This window comes from Populus trichocarpa, chromosome 4 (assembly GCF_000002775.5).
Source record: "Populus trichocarpa isolate Nisqually-1 chromosome 4, P.trichocarpa_v4.1, whole genome shotgun sequence".
Classification (NCBI taxonomy): Eukaryota; Viridiplantae; Streptophyta; class Magnoliopsida; order Malpighiales; family Salicaceae; genus Populus; species Populus trichocarpa.
Genome location: NC_037288.2, coordinates 20,619,100 through 20,646,801, shown reverse-complemented (window position 1 = coordinate 20,646,801; position 27,702 = coordinate 20,619,100). Strand labels below are relative to the sequence as shown.

At 31.6% G+C, this 27,702-nt stretch overlaps 1 protein-coding gene across 8 annotated transcripts in view; it reads left to right on the top strand.

The window, feature by feature from the left end:
* Positions 1-27,702, top strand: part of LOC18110452 (wall-associated receptor kinase-like 8) — a 96,325-nt gene that overhangs the window by 55,730 nt on the left and 12,893 nt on the right. The window contains exons 1-3 of one of the 8 annotated variants that reach the window (XM_024599951.2): positions 7,333-8,295; positions 8,439-8,591; positions 11,233-11,552. The exons of 3 other annotated variants lie outside the window; for them this stretch is intronic. In XM_024599951.2, the coding sequence (XP_024455719.2) occupies positions 7,425-8,295; positions 8,439-8,591; positions 11,233-11,552 (1,344 nt within the window). In that variant the 5' untranslated portion in view covers positions 7,333-7,424. Of the gene's footprint in view, positions 1-7,332; positions 8,296-8,438; positions 8,592-11,232; positions 11,668-16,128; positions 16,230-27,702 lie in introns of those variants that run through there. 4 more of the 8 variants (XM_052452053.1, XM_052452055.1, XM_052452048.1 and 1 more) reach the window with 4 other exon arrangements.

The following is a 27,702-nucleotide window of genomic DNA, read 5'->3' as shown; positions in this document are numbered from 1 at the left end:
ACCAAATCTGTGATTTTGTTGTAATTTTATTACTGTATTTTGATCAATATCGGTTTGTATATTTATACTGTAAAGATACAAATCCGGTATTAAAATACCCGGTTTTCGTCAAGACATAAAAAATAAAATAAATTAAAAATGTTTTGTTTTCGTGCATACGGCCTAGTCTCTCCAATATATATATATATATATATATATATATATATATATATATATATATATATATATATTATAACATCATATTTTCATACAAGAAAGGAAATTTCAAAAACAATATATGTATCAGCATGCATTTTGGCTTTAATAACCAGTTTATTCAAGCCATGAGAACTAGGCCAATATTTCAAAAATTCTAAAAAATCTTTTTGTCCTCTTTTAGTATAGGGGATTACGAATTTATACGTAAAACGTATTCCTGATGTTAAAAATATGATTTTTACATAGAAGTTAGAACGGTTAGGTTTTACCCGATAAGATAAGGACCTCCTTATTGAGGAGGACTTTTCTTGAACCATAGACAGACCAACAACTAGAAATACAATAACACCTTAGCTTTTTTTTATCAGACAATCAAACAATGCAGCTTACCTTAGGTAAGGCGTATTTGGGGTGCTAATACCTTCCCTTTACGCAACCAGTCCCCGTGCCCGATCTCTGAGACCAGTTAGGGTTCCTAGTGACCAAAATACTAGGTGGCGACTCCCACACCATCTCTCACTGCTAAGAGACAAAGAATTCCTTGTCTCCCCATATTTACCAGATATATATATCCCCCCATACATTCGAGGGTGGACGATCGCCGCGACGTCGCTCACGTGCGACAGGTCTACTATCAAATTGAGCGCATTATTGGTGATCGGCTTGTAAGTAACATTAACGGGCCTATCACTACTTTGGAAACTCTTAACTGTAAAACAATAGAACAGAAAATAATTGGATTTGAATCTTCTCAGGTTCCTGAGGAGATCCAAATGCTCATCACTTAGCAAAAAGTTAGTAAATGTATCCTTTCCATTGGTTCGTTTTGTAAGTTACACACATCTTTCGTTGACATTTTTTTGCAGCTATTGGAGCAACAATTTTCCTTGTAATCATTTGTCTACAATTCTTCATGATGTGCAGGAAAAGAAAAAAAGTGAGGATAAAAACTTCAGAGGGAACGAGGGAATGGCTTAAAGCATCAGCGAGCAAGGATTTTCGGTGAGGCAAAAGCAACCAACAATTATTTTGATGATCAGAAACTTGGGAAGGTGGTTTTGGTTCTGTTTTCCAGGGAGTTGTAGCAGAAAAGACCTTGGTTGCAGTCAAGAAGTTTAAAGGGGCAGACAAGGCTTAGATGAACGAGGAATTCCAAAGGAAATTAGCCTTGTTTTGCTGGTCAATCACTAGAATGTGTTCGGAGACTAAAATGACAATAAACTAAGCTTTGAATGTAAAATTGTCTTTTTAACATGTATTTAACATATTATATGAAGTTATATTTATCATTTTATTTTTATTTTACACAGTAAAATTACTACTGCTTTGGAATACAAAACTCTTATACTTTAGTCTTGGGGGTGTTCCTGCCCTTTTATTTTTTTCAAAATAGTTAATAACTTAGGTATCTTTTGAGACCAAAAAAGTATAACTCTGTTATTTTATTCATTTGATATTGGTTTTGTTGTAAATTTTGAGTTTTTTTTTTTTGTATTATTATTATAAGGAACATATATTAAATATTATTTAAAAAAAAACTTGTTGGCATGTGCAACGCATTAGCCAATGTGTGAGTGGTCCTCGCATCATTTAGGTCGCGCGTGTGGGACTATCCGGCCATCAAAAATAGCTTTTCAGGGTGGTGTTTAAAAGATCTCAGCGCTCTTTACATGGTGGTGTGCTGGTTTGACGTCAGAGTTCATTTCTTTTTTTTTTCCTTCTCTCTCCACAAAATTTATGCAACCCATGCAAAAATTCAGAGCACCCTCTTCAATTTTTTTTTCTTCATATTTTGTCCATATCCTTTTGATTAATACTTTTTTATTTTAGAACGAGCTATGAAATTACAAGTGTTTTCCGATTTCACCCCTCTATAATTTTTTAATCTATAAATAATTTATTAAATTATAATTTTTTTTTAATTTCACTCCCCTACAATTTTTAAATATATAAATGATCTATCAAATTATAAATATTTTCAATTTCACCATTTGCTATTTTTTAATCGATAAATAATCTATCAAATTACAAATGTTTTTTAATTTCCCCCTATAATTTTTTCAACTTTCAAATTTGGTCCTTATTATTTTAGTTGCTATTTATTTTGTTTAGGATCATTTTTTTTAATTTTTTTTCTATCAAATTTTATCTCCATTGTTTTTGTTGCTTTTTTTCTTTTGTAAGTTTTTTATTAATATTTTTTCCATGATTTTTTTATTCAAAATTAAATTTGTTTAGAGTTAAGCTTCTTAATTGAGCTAATTGAGCCCAGGATCAGGATTTCACAAGTTACAAGTTTTAGAGATTAAACTAGGTTTAAGATATTTACCCAGGCTTGCTTGGTTTTTTTTTTCTTTTTTAAGATGATGTTTTATTATTTTTTATCCTTTTTTTTTGTTTTTTGTTTTATTATTTTTGATTTAATTCTATTGGGTTAAACCTCTATAGTTTTTTTTTAATATCACTCCCTCTTATTTTTTAATCTATAAATAATCTATCAAATTAGAAATATTTTTATTTCACCCCCTATGATTTTTTAATCTTTCAAATTTTGTACTCATGCTTTTAATTGCTATTTATTTTGTATGAAATTAATTTATTTATTTTTTCAAATTTTATCTTCCTTGGGTTTTGTTCTTTCAAATTTTATCCTCATTTGTTATGTTGTTTTTTTTTTTTTTTTTGCTTTAGAATTGGATCAGTCATTTAATGAGATCAAGCAAGTATATATGCAGATCTTTTGTAGAAATCAAGCTGAATTGGCTAACCAAAGACCAGTTCTTCAAAGAATCTTAGTACTTATGTTTTGGGACACAGAATCTGGAAGTGTGCTGAATGGCTTAGATATTAAACCATGTTCTGATAAAACCTTAATTATCGAGTGTTCTTTGACATATACAAGGTGACTTTTTGTAATAGCTAGGAATGAGAATTTAATTCAAATATAATTAAATGAGGTTTTTTTTGGATATATATATATATATATATATATATATATATATATATATATATATATAATGGATTTGATATAAATATTATCAAACTTGATTTAAAATCTTGGGATATATAAATTTGTATCATATAAATTTTATATGTAAAACCGTTAAAATATGCATAGCTCTCATTTTGTACTAATTCTTTCATTTAATAAATTGAACTAAGATAGGCGAAACGAAAAAAAGAAATGATGGGTTGGTATATAAAAAAAGGAACTAGTATGCATGGTACTACTACTAAACCGACCAACCACGAAGGAAGTATGTGATAAGCTTGCTAAGCTGAAAGCCCTTCATCAGAAATCACTTATTAGGCGAATCATCACAATCTTTCGGCAACAACGGAAGCATTTAGAACTGGACCAGTCATTTAACGAGATCAAGGAAATATATATGCAGCTCTTTTGTAGAAATCAAGCTGAATTGGCTAATATGAAGAGTATGAGAATATTGATTGATTTACATATAATTCATCAAATTAAATAAATGGATTTTCAAAATAAACAAATGAATTCGATCAACAAATAATTAATGTAATTAATGAAAAAAATATGAAGTGAAAGTTTTAATTGAAAAAATATGGAATTAACATACATAGCATAAACATCTCTCTTCACTTTCCACTTGAGAAATTACAAAGGAAAATTATATATTTGTAATGAAATTATGAGCCTATTTGGTTACATGGTTGAGCTATATTTTTGTTAAAATTTAATTTTTTTATATTTTTAAATCATTTTGATGTGTATCAAAATTAAATATTTTTAAATATTTTTTTAATATATTTTTAAATAAAAAATACTTTAAACCAACCATAGAAAATCACAATCATAAACTTTTCATACTATAGCTTTCACCTATTGACCGCCCTTGCAATTATAATGAAAGAGATGGGTGGAGAGCTCAAATCCAACCAAATGACATTAAGATATTGGATTGTTTTATTATTATGAATTTTCTGCAAATATTTTATTTGCCTTCCTAAAACAAAAACTAAAAAGAAAGATGCAGGAAGGACTCTCAAAGCTTTATTGACCTGGTTGTATTGGAACTAGTCATAAATTAAACTAAGATAGTCAAAATGAAAAAAAAAAATGATGGGTTGGTATATAACTTATATATATATAAAAAAGGAATAATTTATATAAAAAAAATTCACGTTGAATTGAAATAAAGTGAAGCAGAATCTTAATAGGGATTTCTAGCATTTAGGTCATATCCGTCCCCTTGTTGTGCTTTTAGCACGCGTACAGTTGGCCTAAAAAACACTCCACATGGTTCCCATCTCTACGTCATGGTCAAGTTTTAATATTTTTAATTAATTACATTTCGGAGATGCATTTAATGGCTTCGGATTATGTGAGAGGGACTATTTATTTGCTGTTTGTGTTTATTTTTCCCTTAACAATCAAAATGTATCTTTAATTAGTTTGAAAGTTACTTGAGATTAAGCTTTTTTTAATAATTTTAAGAATACATACTTAAAATTATTACATTAATGTATTTAATTAGAAAATCAAATTCTATTAAATAGTAATTCTAAAATATAAATTAAAAAAAAAAACAAATCCCCTTAATCATTAATTACTCTGCGTACCCCAAACGTTCGAGGTTGGTGGCTGTGATTTGGCTTCATTGGGGTTTCCATAGTTTGTCTACACATGTATTAGTAATTGTAGACTTTGATTTGGTCAATGTTATGTGAATTCTTCCTAGCGGTTTCCATGTATTAGTAATTGTAGACTTCCTAGCTAGGTACCCCTATATATTTTGTAATAGCTCCTTCATTTCAATGATTTCAATTATTTTTAACTCCCTCATCGTATCTTCGATCAGCAGTTAAATATGATTTCTTAAGATTAATAAATCAAGCTCCAGTACGAAGAGCATCAAAACCATACTTATTAAATCTGGTTTAGGGTTGATCCGGTCAAGGGGTTGGATCCTGGATTTCATGGGTCAACCCGAATCAACCTGGAAAAATTAAAAAAAAATTAAAGTTTTAATATTTTATATGAAAAAATCCATGTAAATATAGGTTATACATATTGTAAACAATGAAGTTTAAAAGAATATTTTAAAAAGTTTTTTATCCCATATTAAAAAGATATTATATTAAGCCTTTAAGTTGAAGTATTTAAACCAAAAGATTTTTTATCCCACATTAAAAAAACATGATTTTTTTCTTGGGAACATAGAGTATATATACTAATGGGTTTCAAATCCCACATCAAAAAAACATAACTTTTTTCATGGGAACATAGAGTATATATACGAAAGGGCTTCAAATCCCACATTGAGAAGATACTATGTTATCCTTTTAAGTTGAAGTATTTAAACCAAAAGACTTTTTATCCCACATTGAAAAAACATGATTTTTTTCTTGGGAACATAGAGTATATATACTAATGGGTTTCAAATCCCACATTAAAAAGATACTATGACGTTATCCTTTTAAGTTGAAGTATTTAAACCAAAAAGTTTTTTATCCCACATTGAAAAAACATGATTTTTTTCTTGGAAACATAGAGTATATATAGTTATATACTAATGGGTTTTAAATCCCACATTCGAAAAAAAAAAAAAAAAACCGGGTCTCGTCCGGGTTCGCCCGGGTGGCTCGGGTCATGGGTCGACCCGCCGGGTCGCCCGGGTTTGACCGGGCTGTTGCCCCAGCCGGTCTTTTAGTAAACCCGGACCGGTCCAGCCACCGGATCGACCAGGTCCCGGGTCGACCCGCTGGGTCGGGCCGGGTTTAATAATACTGATCAAAACAATGTAAGTAGTGATTATTTTTTAAAGTATATTTTTTATTTAAAAATATATTAAAATAATATATTTTTATATTTTTTAAAATTAATTTTTGATATTAGCATATCAAAATTATCTGAAAATACACAAAAAAAAAATTAAAACAATTTTTTTTTTAATTTCTTAAAAAAATACTTTTAAAACATGAAAAGAAATATATTCTTAGATATAATTCACCAAATCAATTGACAAGCAAAATAACCAAATGAAGTCAATTAACAATTAACTAATTTAATTAATGAACAAAACCTAAAGTGTAAAAACTTATTACAAGTTATTGAATTGTTTGATTTTTTTTTTAATTTTTATATTTTGATGGAGATTCTCTTAATATATATTGACAATATATTTTCATTGATGTTTATCACTAGAGTTATAGTGGAAAAAATTCAAAAAAGACAACAAAAGGGAATTTGTTTACAAAACAATTGAATATTTTGTTCTTCAATATTCAGATTGAGAAACTGAAATGCCAAAAATATCATGTTACAGCTTAAAAATTCTTGTACGTTCCCTACAAGGAGTAACGTTTCTTACCCTTAATCATTTATTACCCTGCGTACCCCCAACGTCGAGGTTGGTGGCTGTGATCTGGCTTCAATGGGGTTTCCATAGTTTGTCCACTGCACATGTATTAGTAATTGCAGACTTTGATTTGGTCAATGTTATGTGAATTCTTCCCAGCCAGGTACCTCTATTTTGTAATAGCTCCTTCATTTCAATGATTTCTTGATTTTTAACTCTCTCATCATATCTTCGATCAGCAGCTAAATGATTTCTTAAGATTAATAAAGCTCCAATACGAAGAGCGTGAAAACATTGAAAGATTTAGATATAATTGATCATCAAATAAATGGACAATTAATTGATTATGGGCTAAAACATCTCTCTTCAGTTTCCACATGAGAAATTACGAAGGAAAAGTATACATTTGGGAGGGAATTAACCAGGCAGATGCAGCCAACGACTTTGCATGCATGCCAACTGAGATAGCTAGCTTTCACATTACCTTGCAATTATAGTGAGCCACTCAAGTTCAGCTACTTGACATCAAGATATTTTGGGGAATGATTTACAGTACTAGGAGTCTTCTACATGTATTTTTTTCTTGCTTTGAAAAATAAAAACTGAAAAGAAAGATCTAGGAAAGGACTCTCAAGACTCTATCGACCCTGTAGTCTTGGACTTGGTCGTGTTAACTATTGTTTTAGTGGTCTGTGTTAATTAGCTTATATATATATATATATATATATATATATATATATATATATATATATATATATATATATATATGTCCTCTACTAGAAAAGAAGTTGCAGAAGTTAATTAGTGGGGGGCGGGAGAGAGTTAGTTTGGAGCTTCTTTATACAAATCTTCTAGGGGTCAATTGCTACTTATTAAGTTGGGAGTTGCATAGTCATGTGGGTGTTTTTGCTGATGATGCCGCTATTATTGTGTCCAACTGCAGCATCAACAGCAAGGGCGCCAGATGTAAAACCTCGCTGCCAAGACAAGTGTGGGGATGTTAGTGTTCCTTACCCCTTTGGGATTAGAGAACCAAGATGTGCCATGAACGACGACTTCTTTCTAAACTGCAGTTCAGGCGCTGAACTGTTGTTTGGAAGAAACATTCCTGTTCGCAAAATATCAGTGCTGGAGGGCACAGTCACTGTAGGCATTGTTGCAGCATTCGACTGCTATAACAAAACTTGGGACAAAGCAGACAAATTGTCTCGGCGGCGTATCAGCCTTGGACCAGGCCCCTTCATGTTCTCAGACACCAGAAATGTATTCACAGCTATTGGTTGCGATACCTCTGCTCAGGTGACCAACAAAAATGGTACATACGGAGCTGCATGTCTCTCCATATGCACAGAATACGTGAACATGTCCGATGGAAACCCTTGCTCAGGTTCTGGATGCTGCCAAACATCAATTCCCAAGGGCCTCAAGTCACTTAAAATTTCAACTTCACTTTATTCCGGAAACATGAATGTTGCGGACTTCAATCCTTGTGGAGTTGCCTTTTTAGCGGACAGAAGCTCCTTGAAGCTTTCAGATTGGCCGCTCTCTCGCAAGCCAAAATATGGAAATGATGCATACAGAACAGATGCTGTGATTGAATGGGTAGTTGAAAATAAGACGTGCGACCAGGCCAAAGCTGATAGTACAAGTGCGTATGCTTGTGGCACTAATGCAAATTGCAACTACCCTGAGATTGGTCAAGGATATCGTTGCTCATGCAATGAAGGGTTCGAAGGAAACCCTTATCTCCCAGATGGCTGCCAAGGTAAACTGATTATTTCTTTTCTTTAGGCTTTAATCACTAGTAATTATGCTTACCTTGTTCCATGTGGTCTCTAATTGTCAGTGCGGTGTTCATCAAGTACGTTGATTATTTTTTTCCACTAATATTTTTAACATTTACAATAGATATAGACGAATGCAAGGTTCGAGGAAAAAACCCTTGTCAGGAAGGTACTTGCGAGAATGTGAATGGAGATTACAAGTGTCGATGTCCACTTGGCAAGTACGGTGATGGTAAAACAGGGTGTAAAGGAGTTGGTATCATCGCAATTATTGCAGGTAATTGGCTTTCCTTGCATTTTCTTGAAGGCTTATAAATTCAGTTAATTTGGGTTGATGAAAACTGTTTTTTATTTTATTTTTTTATATTTAATGAAATATTGATTTATCTATTATTAATTTTTTTATTTAATTAAATTAAAATTAATTAATTTATTTTACGTTAGGTTTAATTTAGGTCGCATTTTTTTTTTAAAAAGGTACACTTATTATATTTAAATATTATTTTTTATATAAAAAAATATTTCTGCTCCACATCAAAGCCCGGGCTAATCTATTCATGAATCCCTTGGTTCTAGTATGAACGAGATGACATGCCCGCGCGCTGCCACGGACTTATAAAACAAATGTATTTGATAGTGTTATAATTGTGAACCAGCGCTAGATAAGTAATAGAAATTAAAGGCATGATGGAGCAAATATTTCATGATGAAAAAAAAAGTTGTGTTGGTGATCCAAAACTTAGAGACCGAACAAAATGATTTGTAGTAATTTACAGTGTTTTGTGAGGAAAGATACAGTGCTTTCGCCACATGATTTAGCTTTTCAGTTAATAAAAAGAAAAAAAAAATACAAAGCTAAATTCTCTACCAACTTAATATTAAAAAAAACCAACAAAGATAATTTTGGAAGGAAAAAAACCCATGAGAAAAAACATTGTAGCAATTGACAATGTTTTGTGAGGAAAACTATAACGCTTTTCCCAATAAAATAAAAGAAAAAACCATTTAGAGAAATATTATAGCAATCCACAGTTTTTGTGAGAAAAACTACAACTCTTTCCTCATATGATTTAGTTTTATTGTAATTATAATTCTTAACCAACTCAATATTAAAAAAAAATCGACAAAGATAATTTTGAAAAAAATCATAAAAAAATCACATGGAAAAACACTGCAACAATTCACAGTGTTTTAAAGAAAAAAATTATAAAGCTAAATTCTTAATCAACTCAATATTAAAAAAAAAATCGACAGAGACAATTTAAGAAAAAAAATAACAAAACAAACACCAAAAAAAGGAAAAAAAATCATGTTGGAAACACTGTAGCAATTCACAGTGTTTTGTGATGAAAGCTACAGTGCTTCCCCACATGATTTAGCTTTATTTGTAATGACTTGTAATTGTAATTCACAAACAACTTAATATTAAAAAAATAAAATTGAAAAGGATAATTTGAAAAAAATTATAAAAAAAACCATGTGGGAAAAAACACTGTAGCAATGAACAATAATTTTCAAAAAAAGTTACAGTGCTTTCCTCACATATTGTAACTGTAATTTTTAACCAGCTCAATATTAAAAAATAAAATAAAAAAAAGATAATTTTGGAGAAAAAAAATCATGCGGAGAAACACTGTAGCAATCAACAATGTTTTAAAGAAAAAAATTACAAAACCAAATTCTCAATCAGCTCAATATTAAAAAAAATCAACAAATATAATTTTGAAAAATAAAGAAATAAAATAGAAAAACTAAGTGGAAAAACATCACAGCAATGCACAGTATTTTAAAGAAAAAAATTACAAAGCAAAAATTTTAACCAGGTCAATATTTAAAAGGTAAAATCAACAAAAATAATTTTGAAAAAAAAATAAATGAAAAAAAAAGAAAAAAATAAGAAAGTTGAACAAAAAAATTTGAAAAAAAAAGAAAAAAAAAGAAAAAAAAAGAAAAGGAAAAGTAAAAAAAAAAAAAGGGAGAAGAATCACTGTGGATTCCTGTTGTAATCCACAGTGTTTTGTGTGTGGGGGAACAGTAAATCCCCCACACGGTTTAGTTATATGTATATAATAGCCTGTTTTTTTTTTTATATTATTATTATTATTATTATTGTACTTTGACTAACAATTTTCGTGCATAAACATATTTTGAAGATATTTGCCGTAAAAAAAATAGAGATATGGATACTCTCATGTTTTTTGAAAAAAAATCCGCAAGGCCATCAATTAGTAATTAAAAAGGTCTGAACTTTTTAATTTTTTAATACTGATTTTTTAAACTACAATTAAACCAATATAAATTAATATCTTTTCAAACCATAAAAATTAATTAATTAAGATATATTGTTTAAACTTCAAATTTAAGTTGGGATTAAACAAAAATATTATTTAATAAGAGTTATTAATTTATGAAGGTTATATAAAGTATACAGGGTTTATATAAAGTGTACACGGTTTTCATGATCATAAGATGCCTTCTAAAAAATTACTTAAATGAGACACGTGGAATCACATGATTTGCAAACAAAAAAATATTAAGAAGGGGTTAAACTTAATTCTTTTTATAAATTAATGGTTTGATTAAAAAATCTCTCTCTCTCTCTCTCTCTCTCTCTCGTGTTCTTCAATCAATTGTTTTAGCTTCGCTTCATTTCTTCTCCTTCTGGCTGCTATTGGTATTGAGGAGACCACGACATTTGAGGTAGCTTTTGATCGGAAGGCTAACGAAGGCTTGATTTTAACTTCACTTGATAGTTCGAGGGATCAAATTAAATTAAAAAATAAAACATCACGAATTTAGTTGGATTAACGAAGCTCATGGAGGCTTGCGATCAATTACAATAGTAAGAAGTTAGTAAATAAATATTTTCCCTTGGTTTGATTTTGAAAGTAACGTCCTTCTTTGACATTTGCTTGCAGCTGTTGGCGCAAGCATTTTCCTTGTGGTTATTTGTCTGCTGCTCTACATGATCTGCACGAAAAGAATAAAGGAGAAGAACTTCCAAGAGAACGGGGGAAAAATTTTAAAGAATCAACGAGTAAGGATTTTCAGCGAGGCAGAGTTGGTAAAGGCAACCAACAATTATGCTGATGATCGGAAACTCGGAGAGGGTGGTTTTGGTTCTGTTTACAAGGGAGTTTTAACAGACAATACACTGGTTGCTGTCAAGAAGTCCAAAGGGGTGGACAAAGCTCAGATGAATGAGGAATTTCAAAAGGAAATGAGCATTGTTTCACAGGTCAATCACAAGAATGTGGTAAAGCTCTTGGGCCTGTGTTTAGAGACCAAAGTTCCGTTACTGGTCTACGAGTTCATCTCAAATGGAACTCTTTCCAAGCACATCCACGACAAAGGTTCCCGGACATTGGCTTCCTGGACCAATCGTTTGAGGGTAGCATCGGAGGCTGCACTTGCGCTTGATTATTTGCACTCTCTGGCAGACCCTCCAGTTATTCATGGAGATATCAAATCAGTAAACATACTCTTAGACAATAATTACACAGCAAAAGTAGCAGATTTTGGAGCTTCGGTGCTGATGTCTCCTGGCCAAACCAATATCTTAGCTACAAAAATACAAGGGACTCTAGGCTACCTGGATCCTGAGTATCTTATGACGGGTATTTTAACCGTTCAAAGTGATGTCTATAGCTTTGGGGTAGTTCTTGTGGAGCTTCTCACTGGAGAGATGCCAAACTCCATTTCCAAGTCTGGAGAGAAACGGAACGTTATTCAACACTTCATCTCAGCACTGGAAAATAATCATCTCTTCAAAATTTTGGATTTCCAGACAGCTGATGAAGGTGAAATTGATGAGATAGAAGCTGTAGCTGAGCTTGCAAAAGGATGTCTAAATAGCATGGGAGTAAACCGGCCAACAATGAAGGAAGTGTCCGATGAGCTTGCTAAGCTGAAAGCTCTTCACCAGAAATCATGGGTTCAGCAAAATAGCGAGGAAACAGACTACTTGTTAGGCGAATCATCACAATCTTTCTGCAAGAATGCAAGTCCTCCCATGAACCAATCCCAGAGTGTGATATCATTGCAGATCGAGAACTACACTAACAGCAATTAAAGTCAGACCACAATGATCAGTTTCCAACATTCAATAAGTCAGATAGCTCCATTAATAAATTGTAGATTATGGCTATTGATGTTCTTGAGTTATTGTCTCTAGTAATTCTCCTGGAACTTGGAAGCTTGACATATTTCAAGAATCCAGATTTACCTTTTCTTTTGTCACCTATGTTCAAATAAAAATTGTGTTTACAGGGCGTACTACTCTCTCAAAAAGAAATTGATAAGTACCTTCGATTTCCTAATCAAACCAGATTCAATAATGTTTACCTACATATTTCACAGATAGAGAAAGCTCCACACCTAGCTCAAATTTCCATAGCATACGAATTCTTACCAAAACAAGATTCCCATCATTTTATAGCCATTGCATGAGCAGCTACAACCATTGATGTTATGCCATGTCATCAACATTAACAATCTTATAAATGAATGTATATTAAATTCATTATTAGCCCCTTCAACTCCATCTTATTTAACTTCTATACCCTCTATCAGTTGAGCGGCACAATTTGATTGCTTCAACTCAAAAATTAATCCTAAAGCCTTTGATCTTTCATTAATTGAATCTAATCCATCCATCACTACGCGCACATGATCTCGATCGTGCATCTATTATGTGTGATTTTTCCATTTGTTTTCTTTTTTTTTCAGTAACTCCAAGATTACAATTCTAAAATTTAGGGAACAAGACTAGAATCCCTTAAACCTTGAAAGTATGGCCTTTAACCATAGAAAAACTCCGAACTAAAAACTTTAAACAATCAATATCCCCCTCTTATATTTAATTTGAGACAAAACTGACCTGAGTATAGAAATTAAATCATATAAGATTCTAAAACTTATATGAAAAAAAAATGGACTTGAATCATGTGTCATATTATGTGTTGTATTACAAGGATAAGTTTTATAGCATTGTTTTTTGTGTGTATTGGCTCGGTTAGATGGTGGTAGATCAGTTACTTGTGAATTCCTCTATTAAATCTAACCAAATGCACAAATTATTTATTCAAAATTAAAATATTTTTAAATTTCCTCCAATAATTTTTTTATCTTTCTTATTTTAGTTGCTATTTATTTTGTTTGGGATCATTTTTTTAATTGTTATTTTTTACAAATTTCATCATCCTTGGGTTTTTTTCCTATCAAATTTTATCTCCATTGTTTTTATTGTTTTTTTTCTTTTATAAGTTTTTTTTATTAATATTTTTTCCATGATTTTATCATTTAAAATTAAATTTATTTAGATTTAATATTCTTGATTGAGCTCAGGGCTAAGATTTTATAAGTTGCAAGTTTTAATGATTAGACTACATTTAAGAAGTTCACTCGGGTTTACTTGGTTTTTTTTTTTATTTTAAGTTGATATTTTATTATTTTTTATCCTCTTTTTTGTTTTAAATGTATATATATATCTGTGTGTGTAATGGATTTGATATAAATATTGTCAAACATGATTTAAAACCTAACTTATATATACATTTGTATCATATAAATAATGTGATATCGTTTCAGATTAGAAACTACGTACACTGATAGCATTTAGAATTGGACCAAGGAACCACAATCATCTAGATGTTGTACTGGCTATAAATGTTTGAGATTTACTCAAGTTCTACAGCAGTAACTAGTAGATGCCCACCATTAAACTAAAAACCAGACCCTTTTGAGAATTTCTAGTTCTATGGATTAGTTGAAATTAGATAAAGATGTTTCGTTACTTGGTATGAGTATGCAATTGAACTTCTTATCTCTGTTGTTGCAAGTCCTTGTGCCTCTCTTGTCGTTTCCTTTATATTCTGATGTTTTAATGTTAAATAGGTCATCTACTTGTGTGTATCCCAAGAGCAAAATCTTCAGGAAGAAAATTATAGGCTGAATGCACACTTAAAAGAGCGAAATGCCTACGTTGAGAGCCGCATAGCTGAAATCATCATTTTCTAGTCTCGTGAAGTATTCAATAGTCATAAAGCATAGAGAAACAAGCTACAAGATGAGCGGAAGTATGTATCTTTTTCTCTTTTTATTTTGGTCAGGCTTATTGAAAGACCATAGTTTGACTAGGCTTACTCTTGAAATTGATAAGCTAAGAACATAAGTGTACTTATTCCTCTTCCATTGGGTCTTATTTATAGGAAAATCACTTGTAGATGCTAGGAATAAAATAGATCAACTTAAAGCCAGTGTGACCAAGAAACAAGATGAGATGGGCACAGAGCTCATTGATCACTTAACACCACAGGAAAAATATGAACTATCCCAGCTGAACTGAGAAATAAAAGATCTTAAAGAGGAGCTTATTAAATTTAGAATAGATCGCATCACGTATTGTTTCTAATACTGTATTAGTTGCCTAAAGCTGCTCATGGCAAGGGGAAGGATCGTGACATGAGCACTACACGATGCTATAGTTGCAAGAAATATGGTCATATTTCCCCTAATTGTCCTAAACAATTCTATAATTACTGCAAGCAGCAATGTCCACATGATGTGCAGGAAAAGAAAAAAAGGGAGGAGAAAAACTTCAGAGAGAACGAGGGAATGGCTTAAAGCATCAGCCAGCAAGGATTTTCGGTGAGGCAAAAGAAACCAACAATTATGTTGAAGATCAGAAACTTGGGAAGGTGGTTTTTTCCTCTGAATACAGTTATCGGTCTGGCCCTTGGAGTACTGTTGTTGCTCATTGGTGCTTGGTGGATGTCCAAACATATCAAAAGAAGGAAGTGCATTCAGTTGAAGAAGTCGTTTTTCAAACGGAATGGTGGTCTCTTATTGCAGCAACAATTATCCTCGAGTGATGGTAGTGTTCAAAAGACAAAAATATTCAATTCAAATGAGTTGGAAAAGGCGACCGATTATTTTAATGACAACAGAATACTTGGTCATGGCGGCCAAGGCATCGTTTACAAGGGAATGTTAGCTGATGGGAGTATTGTTGCAGTTAAGAAGTCTACAATAGTGGATGAAGAAAAACTAGAAGAATTCATCAACGAGGTTGTCATTCTTTCACAAATCAATCACAGAAATGTGGTTAGGCTACTTGGATGTTGCCTGGAGACTGATGTTCCTCTGCTAGTCTATGAATTCATTCCCAATGGAACTCTTTCCCAATATCTCCATGAGCAAAACGAGGACTTTACGTTATCATGGGAATCGCGGTTACGAATCGCCTCGGAAGCTGCAGGTGCGATATCCTATCTTCACTCGACAGCATCTATCCCGATTTACCACCGAGACATTAAGTCCACAAACATACTCTTAGATGAGAAATATAGAGCAACAGTTGCAGATTTTGGAACGTCAAGATCAGTTTCCATTGATCAAACTCATCTGACCACCAAGGTGCAATGTACTTTTGGTTACTTAGATCCAGAGTATTTTCGAACCAGTCAATTAACAGAAAAGAGTGATGTTTATAGTTTTGGAGTAGTTCTCGTCGAGCTCTTAAGTGGGAAAAAACCAATTTTCGTAGCCCATTCACTGAAAACCATGAGCCTAGCCGAACATTTCATTGAATTGATGGAAGATAGTAGACTCTTTGATATCATTGATGCTCAGGTTAAGGGGGATTGCACTGAAGAGGAAGCCATAGTTATAGCGAATCTTGCAAAGAGATGTTTGAATATGAATGGAAGAAACCGGCCACCAATGAGAGAAGTTGCGATGGAATTGGAGGGGATTCTATTATCACGTAATGGTATCAATATTCAACAAATGGTTGAAGTGGATAATTCATCTAGGTCGATTTCCTGCAGCAGTTTCGAGATTGGTATAGATGTACCATTAGATTGCAAGCTGTTGACTTCTTCTGAAACATGGTGAGCGATTAAGAAAATATATCACAAATCAAATGTTTCTTTTTTGTTTTAACACTTTTACGAGGGTTGCTGATTGAATAAAAACTTATAATTGTATTGTGGTCCATGCATGTGTTTTAGCACATGTTCTTAGTCTTTCATGTTAAGAACTTAATAAATTAAAAATATAGACGCACAATTGTCGTTCATAAAAATCATTTTGAAGATATTGGCTGTAAAAAAAATCCTGAAGGCCATATATCAATTAGTAAAATAGTCTAATTTTTTTTATTTTTTAATTCTAATTTTTTAAACCTCCGTACGTTAAAGCTTTATAAATTAATATTATTAAAATCATGAAAAAATATTAATTAATTAAGATATTGTTTAACCTTCGTAGATGCGATAAACCCTAAACTAATTAATTAGCTAGCTTCGTAGCTCTGTATGTTTCCCAACGCCAGGATGGGCTCAGCCCAATATAATTGGGCCAGCCCCATCCAATATATTAATATAATATTATTATATAATATAATATATAAAAATAAAAAAAATCTCAAAAAAAATTCAAAAATCCTTTCCAAAAATTTGTGGTTTTTCTGTGTATTTTTATACAGTTTTGCTTAATATTGATTTGTATTTTTATACCGTAAAGATATAAATCCGATATTAAAATATTTGGCTTTAACCAAAACATTGCAAAACAATTACACAGAAAAACAAAAAAGATGTCTTGTTTTTATACATACGTTCAAGTCTCTCAAAATAAAAAATCATATCGAATTTTCATACAACAAAAATTTAAAAATATTTTTTAGCATGCATCTTGGCTTTAATAACCAATTTATTAAAGCCACGAAAACTACGTCAATATTTTAAAATTTTGAAAAACATTATTATTTTTTCTTTTAACATCTAGGATTTTGAACTTATATGTAAGATGTATTCCTAATAAAAAGTAGTTTTTTTATTGACATTAGAACGGTTAGATTTTATCCGATAAGATAAGATTAATAGAGCTTCGATATGAAGAGCGTCAAAACATTGAAAGACCAATCATGTTTGATATGGTAGTATAGTGAATATTTTTATTTTTAAAATTAATTTTTAATATTAATATATCAAAATTATTTAAAAATACACAAAAATTAATTTAAAATATAAAAAAATAATTAATTTTTTTTAAAATATTTTTAAAACACAAAAACAAACATATTCTTAGATATAATTCACCAAATCAATTCACAAGTAAAATAACCAAATGAAGTCAAGTAACAATTAACTAATTTAATTAATGAACAAAACTTAAAGTGCAAAAACTTATTCCACGTCATCTTTGGTTTTTATATTTATTTTATTCTGATTAAAATTCTCTCAATATATATAATCGACATATTTTCATTGGTACTTGTAAACAGAGTTAGCAATAAAAATAAAATCCTAAAAAGACAACTCTAAAGGAAATTTGTTAACAAAAAAAAATTCAACATTTTGTTCTTTAATATTCAGATTGAGAAACTGAAATGCCGAAAATATCATCCTACAGCTTAAAAATGCTTGTACGTTTCCTATAAGGACTAACATTTCTTCTTCTGCTAAAAAAATAAATAAAAATTATTTCTTGAACTTGACCTCACCTTAATTTTCAATTCACTTCTTTCTTTCTAAATCTTCAATATTGAATTAGTAGTACAACACTCACCACATCTTTAATTCCACACTTTGTTTTTAGACTTGAAAACTTTTATTTTGAGAATGCTCCACCAAGAATAAAGTGATAATAGTATACATCACCAATCAATAATTCCCCCGTTTTTCTATGCCCGCACTTGACCCGACAAGTATTTATGTGCTGATAGCTCTGCCCTTAATTTTCCACAGGAAGATCCAAAAGCCGAAAGGGTTGATGTGCTTTTTCCACGATAATGGATGGCATCCAAGTGGCTATAGACGATCCAAAAATCAGCCCTTTGACCCGAGGTGGTGATAATCCAAGTGGCTATAGACGATCCAATGGCATCCAAGTGGTTTCCTTAAAATTATATTAAGATAATATTTTATATTTTTAAAAAAATTATTTGATTTTGTAATAATAATTATTATTACAAAATATTTTTTTATTTAAAAATAGTATAATAATAATTTAAAGTATTTTTTACTTAAAATATATTAAAATAATATATTTAGATCCCCTTGTTGTGCTTTTAGCATGCGTGTAGTTGGCCTAAAAAACCTCCAAATAATTCCCATCTCTATGTCTTGGTCCTGTTTTAATATTTTTAATTAATTACATTTCAGGGATGCATTTAATGGCTTTGGATTATGTGAAAGGGAGTATTTATTTTGGTGTTAATTTGTGTTTATTTTTCCCTTCAACATCAATGTATCTTTAATTAGTTTCAAAGTTAGTTTAGATTAAGGGAGCGTTTGGCTCTGCTGTTCAACCTGCTTTTCGGCGAATTTCAAATTTTTTTTTTTTTTTTTGCTAAAATTGAGTGCGGTTTGTACTTTTTGGATCGTTTTGATGTGCTGATATCAAAAATGATTTTTAAAAAATAAAAAAACATCATTGGCATGTATTTCGGCACGAAAAGCTATTTGAAAAGCAACCACTACCACACTCCCAAACACCCTCTAAGTTTTTTTTAATAATTTTAAGAATACATACTTAATATTATTACATTAATGTATTTAATTAGAAAATCATATTCTATTAAATATTAATTTTAAAATATGAATTTAAAAAAACTCCTTAATCATTAATTACTCTGCGTTGCCCAAACATCGAGGATGGTGGCTGTGATTTGGCTTCATTGGGGTTTGTCTACACATGTATTAGTAATTGTAGACTTTGATTTGGTCAGTGTTATGTGACTTCTTCCTAGCCAGGTACCTCTGTTTTGTAATAACTCCTTCATTTCAATTATTTCTTGATTTATTTATTTTTAACTCTCTCATCATATCTTCGATCAGCCGTTAAATAATTTCTTAAGATTAATAAAGCTCCAATACGAAGAGCGTGAAAACATTGAAAGATTTAGATATAATTGATCATCAAATATAAATGGACAAGTAAAATAACCAAATGAAGTCAATTAACAATTAATTAATGAACAAAATATATCTAAAGTGAATGAAAGTTTTAATTGATTATGGGCTAAAACATCTCTCTTCAGTTTCCACATGAGAAGTTACGTACGAAGGAAAAGTAAACATTTGGGAGGGAATTAACCAGGCAGATGCAGCCAACGACTTTGCATGCATGCCAACTGAGATAGCTTTCACATTACCCTGTAATTATAGTGAGCCCCTCAAGGTCACCTACTTGACATCAAGATATTTTGGGGGATGATTTACGGTACTAGCTAGGAGTCTTCTACATGTATATTTTTCTTGCTTTTTGAAAAATAAAAACTGAAAAGAAAGATCTAGGAAAGGACTCTCAAGACTCTATCGACCCTGTAGTCTTGGACTAAGTCGTGTTAACAATTGTTTTATTGGTCTGTGTTAATTAGCTTATATATATATATATGTCCTCTACAAGAAAAGAAGTTGCAGAAGTTAGTGGGGGGCGCCGGGAGAGAGTTGGTTTGGAGCTTCTTTATACAAATCTTCTAGGGGTCACTTGCTACTTATTAAGCTGGGAGGTGCATAGTCATGTGGGTGTTTTTGCTGATAATGTCGCTATTACTGTGTCCAGTGGCAGAATCAACAGCAAGTGCAGATGTAAAACCTGGCTGCCAAGATAAGTGTGGGGATGTTAGTGTTCCTTACCCCTTTGGGATTTTGGAACGAAGCTGTGCCATGAACGACTTCTTCTTTCTAAACTGCAGTTCAGGCGCTTGTGGAGCGCCAATTCTCCTTAAAAATTAAGTCTGTTCAAACCGATTGGGGTGGTGAATATCGAAAACTAAATACATATTTTAAAACGATTGGTATTCATCATCGTGTGATCTGCCCGCACACTCATGAACAAAATGGGATGGTTGAACGCCGTCATAGACATATTGTTGAAACTGGACTAACTCTCCTTGGGCAGTGTCACGCTCCCCTTAAATATTGGAGTTATGCTTTTGAAAGTTCTGTTTATTTGATTAATCGCATGCCCACTCCAGTTCTTAATAATAAGACACCGTTTGAATGTCTTCTAAAATCAACACCTGATTATGCGTTTCTTCGTACATTCGGGTGTCTCTGATTTCCTTTTCTTCGTCCATACAATGCTCACAAGTTAGACTTTCAGTCCACTCCTTGTGTTTTTCTAGGATATAGTACCTCGCATGTCGGTTATCGATGTCTTGATTTGTCATCCAAACGAATTTACCTTGCTCGTCATGTCCGGTTTCATGAAAATGTTTTTCCTCTTGATAAAACTGAACAGATTGCAGCAACACCCAAACAGCCCTCTGCTCCATCTATACCTGTCACTTTACATCCTCTCATACAACCCTCTTCAGTCCCTTCACCACTGCCCCCTACACTGCCTACACTTCCTTCGGCTCACTTACCATTATCTGCATGTTATTATGATCATTCTTCAATTGCAGGTTCAGATTCGTCACACTCACATGCGTCACCCGATGCTGCTGCCAGCTTCCCTGGTTTATCCCCTGTTCGCTCCCCTGTTGTGGGTGCTTCTTCTGCTGGGTCTCCTTCACGGTCTGCGCCTATATTGAGTTCTTCAACCACAGGTTCTTCCTCTCTTTCCCCTCCTGGTATTAACGTATGTGTTGATCTGTCTAAGTTCAATCTTCAGCATGTCCCTGCCACTGTCTCTTCTCCATCTCAGCGGGCTCGCACCCATCCTATGGTGCTTCGACCGCGGCCAGAAAAAAATGCTAATCTTAGCGTTGCGGCTGTCTCACGAGTCACGACCTTACCTCAGCAGGAGCCAGTGTCATTTAAGGACGCAAACAGGTATGTTACTTGGGACACTGCCATGCAGGAGGAACTTCGGGCACTTCACTCTAATCAAACTTGGACGTTAGTGCCTCCCCATTCAACTATGAATGTGATTGGCAGTAGATGGGTTTACAAAATAAAAAGACATGTTGATGGTCAAGTTGCCCGATATAAAGCACGATTAGTTGCCCGTGGCTTCACTCAGCAAGAAGGGATTGATTATTTGGAGACGTTCAGTCCAGTGATTAAGCCTACAACAGTTCGCCTTGTGCTCACTATTGCTGTCTCATATGATTGGACCATTCATCAGTTGGATGTTCATAATGCTTTCCTAAATGGCAACCTTCAGGAAGAGGTATACATGGCGCAACCGCCTGGGTTTGTTGATCCTGCACTCCCATCTCATGTGTGTCGTCTCCATAAATCTCTATATGGTTTGAAACAAGCCCCTCGTGCTTGGTACAACCGGTTGAGTGAGTTCTTACTCTCCATTGGATTTCAGGCATCCAAGGGTGATACTTCTCTGTTTATTCTCTCTCACGATGGTGCTATGATTTACTTGCTTGTGTATGTTGATGATATTTTATTAACCGGGAGTAACTCAGTTGTGCTTCATAGATTGATTACTTTGCTACAATCAGAATTTAAGCTTCGGGATTTAGGCTCTGTTCATTTCTTCTTGGGCATTGAAGTTAAATCTACTGCTATGGGTATCTTATTAAGCCAACATAAATATGCCCTCGATATCATCCAACGAGCAGGTATGACTTCGTGCAAACCAGTTGATACTCCTCTATCTGCCTCCTCCAAATTAGGACTCATACCGGGTACTCTCTACTCTGATCCCACACGGTATCGACAGATTGTTGGGGCATTACAATATCTTACCTTCACTAGACCTGATATCTGCTATGCAGTCAACAAGGTCTGTCAATTTATGCATGCCCCCACTGAGGATCATTGGTCTGCTGTTAAACGCATTCTGCGTTACCTCCAGGCTACAGCCACTTATGGTCTGCACATCACTAGGGATTCTCCCTTGTCTCTTCATGGTTTCACAGATGCTGATTGGGCTGGTAGTATTGACGATCGCAAATCCACAGGTGGTTATCTTGTGTACCTTGGCTCCACCCCTATCTCATGGAAATCCGGGAAACAACGCACTGTTGCGAGGTCTTCTACTGAAGCGGAATATAAAGCCTTAGCTGATGGTACTGTTGAGATTTTATGGATTCGCTCATTATTGACAGAACTTCGGGTCCCTTCTTCAACTGTGACCACGCTATGGTGTGATAATTTAGGGGCCACTTTCTTATCTGCAAATCCAGTATTTCACGCTCGTACTAAACATGTTGAAGTTGATTATCACTTTGTCCGTGATTGGGTTACTAAGCAAGAAATTCAGGTACGGTTTATCTCTTCCAAAGATCAACTAGCCGATGTCCTTACCAAGCCTCTTCCTCCAGTCTCGTTTGCTTACTTTCGATCCAAGCTTCGGGTGGAATCCCCACCTTCAGCTTGACGAGGTGTATTAAGGAAAGAGACCCTATACAATGTAAACACTCTTATATAGGAATAGTTATTGTATGTAATACATCCCACCATTATATTGTACACAACCCTACAAGTATAAATACAAAGGATGGCTGCTACCCTTAAGCAAGCTACACAATTATACAAAACTATCTCTCAATTAACTTAACTATGAATACTCTTATTCCTTTATTCCAGTAATAAAATACAAGAATTCTTTCTCTTCTTTATATCCCCGATTACCTGAACAAATACCTAAAAGCTGATTTGGCTTCATTGGGGTTTGTCTGTCCACTACATATGTATTAGTAATTGTAGACTTTGATTTAGTCATTGTTATGTGACTTCTTCCTAGCCAGGTAACCCTATTTTGTAATAGCTCTTCATTTCAATGATTTCTTGATTTATTAATTTTTAACTCTCTCATCATATCTTCTATCAGAAGTTAAATAATTTCTTAAGATTAATAGAGCTCCGATATGAAGAGCGTCAAAACATTGAAAGACTTACATCCTGTTTGATATCGTAGTATAGTGAATATTTTTATTTTTAAAATTAATTTTTAATATTAGTATATCAAAATTATTTAAAAATACACAAAAATTAATTTAAAATATAAAAAATTAATTAATTTATTTTAAAATATTTTTAAAACACAAAAACAAACATATTCTTAGATATAATTCACCAAATCAATTCACAAGTAAAATAACCAAATGAAGTCAAGTAACAATTAACTAATTTAATTAATGAACAAAACTTAAAGTGCAAAAACTTATTCCACGTCATCTTTGGTTTTTATATTTATTTTATTCTGATTAAAATTCTCTCAATATATATAATGGACATATTTTCACTGGTACTTATAAACAGAGTTAGCAATAAAAAAAATCCTAAAAAGACAACTCTAAAGGAAATTTGTTAACAAAAAAAAATTGAATATTTTGTTATTTAATATTCAGATTGAGAAACTGAAATGCCGAAAATATCATCTTACAGCTTAAAAATTCTTGTACGTGTCCTGCAAGGACTAACATTTCTTCTTTTGATAAAAAAAATAAAAATTATTTCTTGAACTTGACCTCACCTTAATTTTCAATTCACTTCTTTCTTTCTAAATCTTCAATATTGAATTAGTAGTACAACACTCACCACATCTTTAATTCCACACTTTGTTTTTAAACTTGAAAACTTTTATTTTGAGAATGCTCCACCAAGAATAAAGTGATAATAGTATACATCACCAATCAATAATTCCCCCGTTTTTCTATGCCCGCACTTGACCCGACAAGTATTTATGTGCTGATAGCTCTGCCCTTAATTTTCCACAGGAAGATCCAAAAGCCGAAAGGGTTGATGTGCGTTTTCCACGATAATGGATGGCATCGAAGTGGCTATAGACGATCCAAAAATCAACCCTTTGACCCGAAGGTGGTCACTACCTTGCCAGTTAGATTTTGCGAAGCCGGCTACCCTGATTTTTTATTGACGTGTTTGAAAGTGTAGATATAATTATTTTTTAAAATATTTTTTTATTTAAAATTATATTAAAATATTATTTTATAATTTTAAAAAAATTATTTTTAATATCAATACATTAAAGTAATTTAAAAAAAAAATTAAAAAATACTTTTAAAATCCCAAAAACAAATAGAGCATAATCTCATTATGAGTGACTTTGCGTTTGCGATTGTTGAGACCTACTATTTGTTATTTGTATGGGAGTGTTTTTTTAAATTTTTTTTATTTTTAAATATTTTTTTTATTTTTAATATCAATACTTCAAAATAATAAAAAATACTAAAAAATATTAATTAAAAATAAAAATAAAAAACTTTAAAAAATTTAAAAAACGTGATCAAACCACATTTACAAACAAACATTTTAACAAGGTCACTGCAATATGTGTGGCTCTCATTTTGTACTAATTCTTTCATTTAATAAAATTGAACTAAGATAGGCGAAATGAAAACAAAAATGATGGGTTGGTACGTATATAACTTGTATATAAAAAAAGGAACTAGGATAATTTATATATAAAAATTCATGTTGAATTGAAATAAAGTGAATGGGGATCTTAATAGGGATTTCCAGAATTTAGGTCCTATATGGTGCCATCCCCTTGTTGTGCTTTTAGCATGCGTATAGTTGGCCTAAAAAACACTCCAAATAATTCCCATCTCTATGTCTTGGTCATGTTTTAATATTTTTAATTATTTACATTTCGGGGATGCATTTATTGGCTTTGGAATATGTAAGAGGGAGTATTTATTTTGGTGTTTGTGTTTATTTTTCCCTTCACAATCAATGTATCTTTAATTAGTTTCAAAGTTACTTGAGATTAAGTTTTTTTTTTAATAATTTTAAGAATACATACGTAATATTATTACATTAATGTATTTAATTAGAAAATCAAATTCTATTAAATATTAATTTTAAAATATGAATTAAAAAAAACTAATCCCCTTAATCATTAATTAATTATTACTCTGCGTACCCCCAACATCGAGGTTGGTGATTTTGTAATAGCTCCTTAATTTCAATGATTTCTTGATTTATTAATTTTTAGCTCTATTATAGAATATATATATATCAGAATAAAAAATTAATATAGAATTATTTCAATGTTGTAATCCCTACAGTTACTGTTGTATTCTACCGTGTATATATAAATAGGAAGGTTGGTTAAGGTACAACCTAACACATTCTATTATTCTTAACTTGGTATCAGAGCCCTAAAATAATTAAGTTATTGAGATTAAATTTTTTATATAATTTTAAGAATACATACTTAATGTATTTAATTAAAAATCAAATTCTATTAAATATTTTTTATTAATATTTTTTTCCATGATTTCATCATTCAAAATTAAATTTGTTTAGAGTTAAGCTTTCTAATTGAACCCAAGATCGGGATTTCACAAGTTACAAGTTTTAAAGATTAGACTAGGTTTATGAGGTTCGTCCGATTTTGCTTGGGTTTTTTTTTCCCCTTTTAAGATGATGTTTTATTATTTTTTATCCTCTTTTTTGTTTTGTTTTTTATTTTATTATTTTTGGTTTGATTCTATTGGGTTAACCCTCTATAGTTTTTTTTTTTCATATCACCCCTTCCATTTTTTAATCTATAAATAATCTATCAAATTAAAAATACTTTTCAATTTCAACCCCTATGATTTTATAATCTTTCAAATTTGATCCTTGTTATTTTAATTGCTATTTATTTTGTATGGAATCATTTTTTTTCAAATTTTATCTTCCTTGGGTTTTGTTCTCTCAAATCTTATCCTCATTCGTTAAGTTGTTATTTTTTTTTGTTTCAACAAGTTTTTTTTTATTAATATTTTTCAACGATTTTATCATACAAAATTAAATTGATTGAGAATTAATTAAGGGTTTTTTATATTGAATTTGGGTCTAGAATTCAGCGAGTTATGGGTTTTAGATATTAGATCAGATTTAGAAAGTTCACTTGAGTTTGTTTGGTATTTTTTTAAAAGCTTATGTTTTTTTTTGAGTTTTTCTTTGTTATTTTTTATATTTTTTTTCTTCTATTAGATTATTTTAATAAATTTTTAAATAAAAAACACTTTAAATCATAAAAAAAAATAACAGTCATAGACTTTGTATTTGATAGCTTTCACCTTCATGATTAATTAACCCGCCTTGCAATTATAATGAAAGACATGGGTGGGGAGCTCAAATCCAACCACTTGACATTAAGATATTGGATTGTTTTAGTACTATGAATTTTCTGCAAATATTTTGTTTGCCTTCCGAAAAACAAAACTAAAAAAAAAGATGCAAGAAGGACTCTCAGGGCTCCATTGACCCGGTCGTATTGATCTAAGTCATAAATTGAACTAAGATAGGCGAAATGAAACAAAAAAAAGGATGGGTTGGTATATAATTTATATAAAAAAATTCATCTTGAATTGGAATAAAGTGAATAAGAATCTTATAAGGTGCCATCCCCTTGTTGTGCTTTCAGCATGCGTACAGTTGGCCTAAAAAACACTCCAAATAATTCCCATCTCTATGTCTTGGTCATGTTTTAATATTTTAAATTAATTACATTTCGTGGATGCATTTAATGGCTTTGGATCATGTGAGAGGGAGTATTTATTTTGGTGTTCGTGTTTATTTTTCCCTTCACGATCAATGTATATATTTTTTATTAATATTGATGTTCGAGTTGTACAAATCTTGATTATATAAGTATTCAGTAATTTTGAGAGGAGTTAAATTCATAATTATTAAAAAATAAATTTTAAATTTAATAAATTGAGCTATCTCTCATATTTACAATCAATATATATTTAAAAATTAATCTCAAGTAAATTTGAAACTAATGAAAGACACAGTCAATGTATCTTTAATTAGTTTTAAAGTTACTGAGATTAATTTTTTATATATAATTTTAAGAATACATACTTAATGTATTTAATTAAAAATCAAATTCTATTAAATATTAATTTTAAAATATGAATTAAAAAAGAACAAACAAATCCCCTTAATCATTAATTACTCTGCGTACCCCAAACATCGAGGTTGGTGTCTTTGATTTGGCTTCACTGGGGTTTTCATAGTTTGTCTACACATGTATTAGTAATTGTAGAGACTTCTTCCTAGCCAGGTATAGACCTCTATTTTGTAATAGCTCCTTCATTTCAATGATTTCTTGATTTTTAACTCTCTCATCGTATCTTCGATCAGCAGTTAAATAATTTCTTAAGATTAATAAATCAATGAATATGAATAGAATGATGATGTTTTATTATTTTTTATCCTCAATAAATAGAATGTAAAGACAAGTTAAGTAAGGGTTTACTATTCCTCATCTATAAATATCCAAAATTTTATACCTAAGACCCCATAAATAGTTCTAAGACATATATTATATATATAGAAAACGGAAAAATTCAAAAACATATAAGAATAATAATTAATTTTAGCTCGAAGAGTTTGTAGAGTAATCCTGCCCTCTGTAACCCATTCGAGGCGTGCAATTTCTTTTCCATCAAGATGCCTTGCAATTTATACTTGAATTCCTTTTGTATTGCTCTGCTCAGTTAATTCAAT